The 9,124-nt window shown below is 43.0% G+C and overlaps 1 protein-coding gene across 1 annotated transcript; it reads right to left on the bottom strand.

Annotated features, from left to right (window-relative positions):
- Positions 1 to 1,606: 1,606 nt before the first annotated feature.
- Positions 1,607 to 4,267, bottom strand: prl (prolactin). The gene is made up of 5 exons (XM_060892424.1): positions 3,857 to 4,267; positions 3,346 to 3,467; positions 2,770 to 2,874; positions 2,487 to 2,669; positions 1,607 to 1,881 (listed from the first exon to the last, which is right to left on the bottom strand). Exons 1-5 carry the CDS (start codon positions 3,903 to 3,905, stop codon positions 1,693 to 1,695), a joined length of 648 nt encoding a protein of 215 aa, XP_060748407.1. The 5' UTR covers positions 3,906 to 4,267; the 3' UTR covers positions 1,607 to 1,692.
- Positions 4,268 to 9,124: the final 4,857 nt, after the last annotated feature.

Genomic DNA, 9,124 nt, shown 5'->3' with positions numbered 1-9,124 from the left:
TCCTTTAGCTTTAATAACTGTGGTGTTTATTACAGACACACAAGAATTGTTCTGTGTGTGTTACGATTCGGTTTGTGTTCATCACTGCTGTGGGCTTCAGCTGGCTAAAATTGTCCATTAGTACATTCAATTTTTCTGCTTTTCTTTTTTTTTTTTTAATAAAACAATAAAATTGGAAAAAAATCTTGTCTTGAATGTTTCACTGTGGGGAGGGGAGGGGAGGGGGGGGGACTGACCTGGTCTAAGGTTGTGTTTTATTTGAGGTTCAGTTTTTCTTTTCATTGTCTTTTTTTTGTTGATACAGCAGGACAAATACACTGAAGCTAAAAACGTCCGTTTCCTACATTAAAGGGTTCGATTCTAAGGTTTGTAAGATGATGTAAGAACATTGTGTGGATTGTTGAGGATCACGTGATTTATAGACATTAATATGTAAATCTCAGGGTGGAGCTTCAGTTTAAATGACACCATCTTTACACTATGATGTAATCACTTCATTCAGGTCTTTTTCAGGATGCAGGATTTATTGACATTTTTGGTTCAGTGGTTTTGTAAAGAGGAAAAAAGCTGGATTTAGACCCTAATACAGTGACTACAGACGCGTTACAGTGACTACAGACGCGTTACAGTGACTACAGACGTGTTAGTGACTACAGACGCGTTAGTGACTACAGACGTGTTAGTGACTACAGACGTGTTAGTGACTACAGACGCGTTACAGTGACTACAGACGCGTTACAGTGACTACAGACGCGTTACAGTGACTACAGACGCGTTAGTGACTACAGACGCGTTAGTGACTACAGACGTGTTAGTGACTACAGACGTGTTAGTGACTACAGACGTGTTAGTGACTACAGACGCGTTACAGTGACTACAGACGCGTTACAGTGACTACAGACGCGTTACAGTGACTACAGACGCGTTAGTGACTACAGACGCGTTACAGTGACTACAGACGCGTTACAGTGACTACAGACGCGTTACAGTGACTACAGACGTGTTAGTGACTACAGACGTGTTAGTGACTACAGACGCGTTAGTGACTACAGACGCGTTAGTGACTACAGACGCGTTACAGTGACTACAGACGCGTTACAGTGACTACAGACGCGTTACAGTGACTACAGACGCGTTACAGTGACTACAGACGCGTTACAGTGACTACAGACGTGTTAGTGACTACAGACGCGTTACAGTGACTACAGACGCGTTACAGTGACTACAGACGCGTTACAGTGACTACAGACGCGTTACAGTGACTACAGACGCGTTACAGTGACTACAGACGTGTTAGTGATTACAGACGCGTTACAGTGACTACAGACGCGTTACAGTGACTACAGACGTGTTAGTGATTACAGACGCGTTACAGTGACTACAGACGCGTTACAGTGACTACAGACGCGTTACAGTATCAGAACTATGTTAAAAGGATCCATTAGTTTATATTCAGTAAAAAGTGAACTTACACACACCACACAACTCAGTGAAGACGCTTCATGACCTGTTTTATTAAACACTTCTCTAACTGAAATCTACTGAAGTATGAAATATAAATTCCTGCCACAGAGACAGGAAACTGGCCTCATGACCTGTGGGACATTTTAAAAGGAACATTCAGCATCTATAACATTTCTGACTGCTGCATTCAGAGAGGTTCTGAGGAGGAACGTGAGAACGTGACCCCCTTCAGCACATCTCTGGAAGCATCTTAGAAGCTCTGCAGCGCAGCACTTTGAGGAAACTGTCGATCTTGTGTGAGTCTCTGCGGAAACACGACAGCAGGAAGTGGAAGTTGACCAGGCGAGAGACGTTGTCCTGCCCCAGGTCATTACTGTTGAATGGTAGAGAGGACAGAGACTCGGGGGATGAACCCATCTACAGGAGAGGGAGCGAGAGAGGGAGAGAGAATGAGTGAGAGAAAAAAAAAGAGAGAGTGCAGGTGGTTCATTAAGAAATGTCTGAACATGAGGTTCTCAGGATGAATATAAATCTTCATTACGCCACAGACACAGTAACAAGCTCCAGAGTGTTTGTATGGAATGTTGTGGGTTTTACACAGTGGTGAACTGACCAACTGACCATCTGACCAACTGACCATCTGACCAACTGACCATCTGACCAACTGAACATCTGACCAACTGACCATCTGACCAACTGACCATCTGACCAACTGACCATCTGCTGAACTTTCTCACTTTTATCATTTAACTTTTTCTGCAGGATTCAGAAGGAAACCTTTAGAATTTATTCCACTTTAAATAATTGTAATATACATTGCAAATTATTGATGAATTAATCTGCACAGGGCTGAAAACTTCTCCAGCTTGTGTGTTTTTTACTTTATACAGACTTAACTTTGAGCTGAGTCAGTAAAGGAGTCAGTAAAGGAGTCAGTAGAGTCAGTAAAGGAGTCAGTAGAGTCAGTAAAGGAGAGCTGAAACCCTGCTGCTGTCTCGGAGCCACACTGATAGATGCTGTACCTTGCGGACGAGGCGCTCGAGGCCGACCCCCAGGCTGTTGGTGTGGTCCTGCAGCTCTCTGGTTTTGGTGTTGATGGAGCTGCGCTCAGGGTGGGGCAGATTGGTGGCCTCTGATGACAGCAGAGCGAGAGGATCTGACCAGGCCATGAGCAGAGAGCGAACCAGAGACAGGAGCTCGTTCTCCTTCAACACAGAGGAACAGGGGAGAAGAAGGTCTCTCATGCCCTCTAGTGGCCAGCTACAGTGATGTATTTTTTTTTTAAACTCAGGTGTGAACTCTTACCGGTATAATGAGGGCTTGATCTTTATCATTGGGGATCTGTAGGGACGAGGTGTGGCACATGGACGGCTTCATCAGCTTTCCTCCTACTGAGGGGAAGTGAGAGTCCTGCAGAGGAAGAGGGACGAAATTCAGACATAAGTCCTTACATCCACCTCCACCAATTCTCTCTCTCTCTCTCTCACACACACACACACACACACACAAACACACACAAACACACACACGCACACACACACACACAAACACACACAAACACACACACACACAAACACACACACAAACACACACACAGACACACACAAAAACACACAAACACACACAAACACACACACACACACAAACACACACACAAACACACACACAGACACACACAAACACACACACACAAACACACACACAGACACACACAAAAACACACAAACACACACACACACACACAAACACACACACAGACACACACACAGACACACACAAACACACACACACACAAACACACAAACACACACACACACACACAAACACACACAAACACACACACACACACACACACACACACACACACACACACACACTGACCAGGTCATTGGTGAGCGAGGTGCTGAGTGAATGCAGTTTGTCAGAGAGTTGTGATGCTCGGTCCAGCAGGTCGTTCAGACTGACTCCCTCAGTGAAGATGAGGACACACATCATCACCGTCACTGACACACAAACCATCAGACTCATTAAAGGGGCCCTCAGTAATGTTTAAACATCATACATCACATCATCATTCTCAGCACAGGAACTGGGACATTTCAACAGAATATAAAGTAAATAATAATAAAATACAAAATCTAAAAGAAATGATGCTCAGCCCCAGAAAGGCAAAAGCGTTTTCATGTTTTTATTGTAATTTCACACAACAGTAGATGGCATTAAATATTACACACTACTGCTTTAAAGAGACTTTAGCACCCGCACCCCCACCACCCTGACCAGGATAAAGTGCTTACTGAAGAAGGAATAAAATGATATTACAACACAACGTGTAAGAGAAGCAGGAAAAGGAACAGATGGATGAGTTAAACACTGATCATTAAATACTGACCTGTCAGGTACAGTCTGCTGCAGTTACAGCATCGAGCCATCCTCTTCATTCTTCTTCTTCTTCTTCTTCTGCTTCTTCTTCTTCTTCTTCTTCTTCAGTTGTTCAGTGGTCCAGGCTCTCAGTGATGAGTCTCATCCTTGCTCGTGTCTGTGTTTTATACTCTCTGTGCTCTTGTTTCATTAGTGTATGTAACACAGCTCCTTCACTCTGAGCTCATTGTCTCCAAACCGGCTTGTTCCTGAATTCCCAAAATGAGAAACATTACTGAGGTTTGGAGGGATGAATATGTGTAGATGCAGGATGAGTCGACGCTCCACACCAATCCAGTATCACTCCTTTAAATGTATGAACAGGTTCGGTTTAATTAGGAAGAGCAGGATGTAAAGAGCAGGTGTTAAAACACTGATTAGAGGTTACACAAGAGCTCTCTGTGTGTATGTGTGTGTATGTGTGTGTGTGTGTGTGTGTGTCTTTGTTTTGTGTCCACTGAATTTTATCATCTATGTTGGTTAAACTCAGGGAACACCCTTTTCCTTCTTATTGACTGTTTACACCCCAAACACACATGTAACTCAGGCCAGTGCTGATTCTGTGCTATAATTAGCTGTGTGTGTGTGTGTGTGTGTGTGTGTGTGTGTGTGTAGTACTTAGTGATTATTGTAGGGTATCTGCCGTGCCTTAAGGAGACAGGTACTAATCCCTCCCACTAACTAAATTATAGAGCAGAACAGTTTGATTGAGTCGATTCTATTGTGGTGTGTTCTGGTTCCGACCGGTCGCTGATGGAGCTGAAGGACATCAGCACTAAGAGAAGTTCCTCTCTGTTCCTTACTTTCTAATATTTGTTCTCAGCTTTCCCTTGAAGTACACAAAGGTTCGAACAATCCAGTAGTTATCAACACTATTAAGATTTGGCTTCAATTCAGGAAACAATTCAGTTTGCACAAAGTCTCGATTTACACAGAGATTATAATCACTTATTTCCGCCGTCCTTCTCAACTCTGAACAACATGTACGAAAAAGAAAACTTCTCCTCCTTCTCTTCTTTATCAGCTAAACCTAATCTTCCTAACAGACATCTGTTCGTTTCAATCCAGTGAGACACTTTATTCAAAAGTAATTTCCTCATTTACTTAATCTGCCCCTGAGTCTGAGCTCGATTTTAATCATCACCTTCATCACCATCATCATCATCACCTTAACCCTGGTGAGAGACGGCTGATATCCATCATCTATGGCAAAATATTCAGCTGACTCTCTCAAACAAACCTGGGAGCAAAACTATCTGAAGACCAATAGAAGAACATTGTTAGTTTAATCCACACTTCCTCTATCTGTGCTAGACGTGCATTAATACACTGCAAAGTATTAAAGCGTCACTTCACTAATGCTAAACTAGCTCAAATATTTCCCAACAGAAGTGATGCAACAGATGCAGACGATCTCCAGCTGATCACCTTCATATGTTCGTTGCACGATGGGCTACTGGTCAGACATTTTTGGAACACTTTCACAGGCCCTTAACACCACCATTGCCCCTAATGCACTGACAGCCCTGTTTGTCCTGAACGTGTAGCGTCATTGTCATTACCACTTAGTGCTCTGTGTGTCATTCTCCTCAAATGTGAACGTTTCCCCATCACTCCAGGATTGGATACGAGAACCATTGCATCCACCTCAAAAAAAACCAAACACTGTCAATGGATCATTAGGATCCTATACATTCTTATTATTATGGTTTGTTTTGTGTTTCTTCTCTTAACCCCTGTGTGACCCCTGCATGACCCCTGTGTGACCTCTCAGGTAAATGAGTAAATACATCATTGTTTAAGCTGAAATGAAGCACAGATGGTGTCCATGTGTTTCTGTTTGTTTTTTAAGGAAATTCATGAATAATTAACAACACAAACACAGAGATGTGTTTCTGTTCACTATTAGGTGTGTATCATGAGCCAGGGCAGGACACAGCAGGTAATCTTAGGGTCCTAGAGAAACATAAGTCATTTCCATATAGGCGCTAACGATACACACCTGTCAGAGAGCAATAAGATCAAAAACAATATTCGTCAGTCAGAGATTACTAAGAGTAAAGTTGTAGAGGTGTGTAAATATTGTAAAGGTGTGTAAATATTGTAGAGGTGTGTAAATATTGTAGAGGTGTGTAAATATTGTAGAGGTGTATAAATATTGTAAAAGTGTATAAATATTGTAGAGGTGTATAAATTAGTGAAGACGATGTCCGATGCTGTAGTACGCTCTGGCCCCATCCCAGTGCGGCGTAGCGATGTAGCTTACAGCAGGTTATGGTCACTGAACTGCTGGATGTCCAGGTGGAGCTCCATAAACATTGTGGGCTTCATAGATAACTGGAGGACTTTTGAGGGCAAGGCTGTCCTGTTAGGACGGGACGGTGTCCATCTCACTCTGGAAGGTGCTGCTTTCATGTCCTGCAGCAGACACGGTCACACTCTTGATCTTGTCCTAACCCTCAGTTTAAACATAGTAAATACAGTCACAGTGTCTCAATCTGAAGCTCAATCTCAAACCATGATCTTATTTCATTTAAATTGCTCTTCGGACACGATATAAAGGTACATTTACATTCACTACTGCAGAGAGATTTACCAACAGCCTCCCAGAATTATCATCCATGATTGGATCACCATCTGACCCACAGAACTTGATCAGGTGACTGACTATAGATGTTACGTGGTGCGTTTAACTCACAGGTTGATGTTATTAATGTTTAAGAAAATTGCACTTGTTTGGTGTCTCATCTGTTGTTCAGCTTCAGCTGCTGAGACGATCATCTCTCAGGGTGTTACACAGAGCAGGTGAGCGTTCACGTCCTGCTCTTTTTATTTAACAGCTTTTAACAGCAGATTTTTAATGAATAAATGAATAAATGCGTGTGTGTGTGTGTGTGTGTGTGTGTGTGTGCACGCGTGTGTGGGCACATGCGTGTGTGTGTGTGTATGCGCACGCATATGTGTGTGCATGCCTACGTGCGTGTGTGTGCGTGTGAGTGTATGTGTGTTTTGTGTGAAACACTTTAATGCCTAGCTTCCAACTTAGAACTTAACTTTCCTCTTCATTTCATCACCACACCCAAGAGTGGAGACCCCTGAGGACCCTCCCATAGCACCAAGAGACAGACGTGTCTCACACTGGGACAGATTGAGACAAGTGTTTATCATGCTTCCTACAGGAACATACGATGAGATAAACCTTATTAATCCCACAGTGGGGACATTTACTTCTCACAGCAGCTCACAGACAGGATGCTGAGACCCTCAGGGCTGTGTGTTCAGCCCACTGCTGTTCACCTTTCTGACTCACGACAGTGCAGCAACACATAGATAGAACCAGATAGAACCATATCATCAAGTTCGCCGATGACACGACTGTTCACACACATTCCTCACACACACTCTTCACCCCACAAACCCCTCACACACACACTTCCCCACACCCCCCCACACACTATTCACCCCACACACTTCCTCAGATACTCCTCACCCTATATACACCCCTCACACACACTCTTCACCCCACACACCCCTCACCCACACTCTTCAACCCACGCACCCCTCACACACTATTCACCCCACACGTTATTCACCCCACACACCCCTCACACACACTCTTCACCCTCCTGCCATCTGTAAAAATGTACCGAAGAATTCAGGCCTCACTACCAGACTGTGTAACAGTTTCTTTCCACAAGCCATCAGACTCAATAACTGAACTGAACTGTACCGAGCACAATACACACACACTGTACACAACTGTACAGACTGCACTGACCTACACATAATGCACACTCTTCCAATATACACCATGTCTACAGCACCACCATATAAAACTGTTTACATGATGTTTTACACACTGTTTCTGCTCTTTACACATTCTGTCTTTTATATTTCAGTAGATTGCTGTTTTACACTCATTACAACACATCATGTAACTGCTGCTATAATACTAATGTGTTCAGTACAGGATTTCTGCACATGTAATACAGAACACACTGTATTTTGTGTAATGTCTTGTATTGTTTGTCCTGCACTGTCTTTTGTCCTGCACTGTCTTCTTGTCCTGTGTCTCACACTGTGTACACCAGGTTGTACAGATACACTTTATGTGTCTAGGACTTCAGTCTTTATCTGTGTTGTTTTATGTAGCTTCATGTTCCTAGAGGAACGTTGTTCATGTCACTGTGTACTGTGTCACATATGGTGTAAATAACAATAAGAGCTTCTAAACTTGACTTGACTTGAATGTGGCCCAGGAGAACTTTCAGCAGGCAAAATATGACAATACCAACATGCTCGATCCTGAGATCTTCAACCAGGACAGAAGGTGCTGCTATCCATCCTGCCAATGGCCGTATTTGCCCCCAGAACTTGCCCTCAAGCAGAATTGGGACGATGTTAGGGTCAGGAGTAGTAGAACCCACCAGGACTGAATGGGACCAGCGTATCTGCATTGACTTTTGAAGAATTGTTGACCTTTTAAAAGGATAGAACCTTACCATCTTGGATCTCTGCTCCTAAAGAAGGCAGCTATACCCGTCACGGCATTTCACATCATGATTTAAAAGCATGTAAAATATGTGATAAAACAGTTGTTGATTAAAATGTTACTCACAGCCAATCATAAGTGTGGTTTACACTGATGCGCTATTGATGGCTCTGATGTTCTACCCCTGGTTGGAGTCTCATCACCTGGTGGTCACCTTGCCAGGGATTGATCTTCATGGTCAGTCAGTGTCTCATGGGATTGTTGTGTATGAAGTCACCAGGAGACATCATGTCTTCTTCTGAACCAATGTTGTGTTTGTCAGCTGTATGTTCTGGTGTTTATCAGCAATCAGGTCTGTGCTGAACTCAGAGTTTATGATGACCCATTAGTTCCTCAGGAGCTCTCGGCTGCACTATTATAAACTGTTGTAGAAAGGACATTATTTACATTTACACTATTTACTGTAGAGTGTCACCCAAATGAGGATGAGGTTCACTTCTGAGTCTGGTTCCTCTCAAGGTTCCTCATATCATCTCAGGGAGTTTTTCCTCACCGTCATGTTCATTAGGGACAGAGATAGATATATAGTATTTTATATTAAGTTAATCTTTTTTAAATTAATTTTAAACTTTAATTGTATTTCATCCTTATTTTTCTTCTTCTTATTATATCATGGCTGCCAACATTTGAGTTCAGCTTAGAGTGAGATCTTGGGGGAGGGGCTTATGGAGGGGCGTGGCTTGGTGT

This window comes from Tachysurus vachellii, chromosome 18, assembly GCF_030014155.1.
Source record: "Tachysurus vachellii isolate PV-2020 chromosome 18, HZAU_Pvac_v1, whole genome shotgun sequence".
Lineage (NCBI taxonomy): Eukaryota > Metazoa > Chordata > Actinopteri > Siluriformes > Bagridae > Tachysurus > Tachysurus vachellii.
The sequence above is the reverse complement of the archived record's forward strand: the minus strand, read 5'-3'. Positions and strand labels throughout refer to the sequence as shown.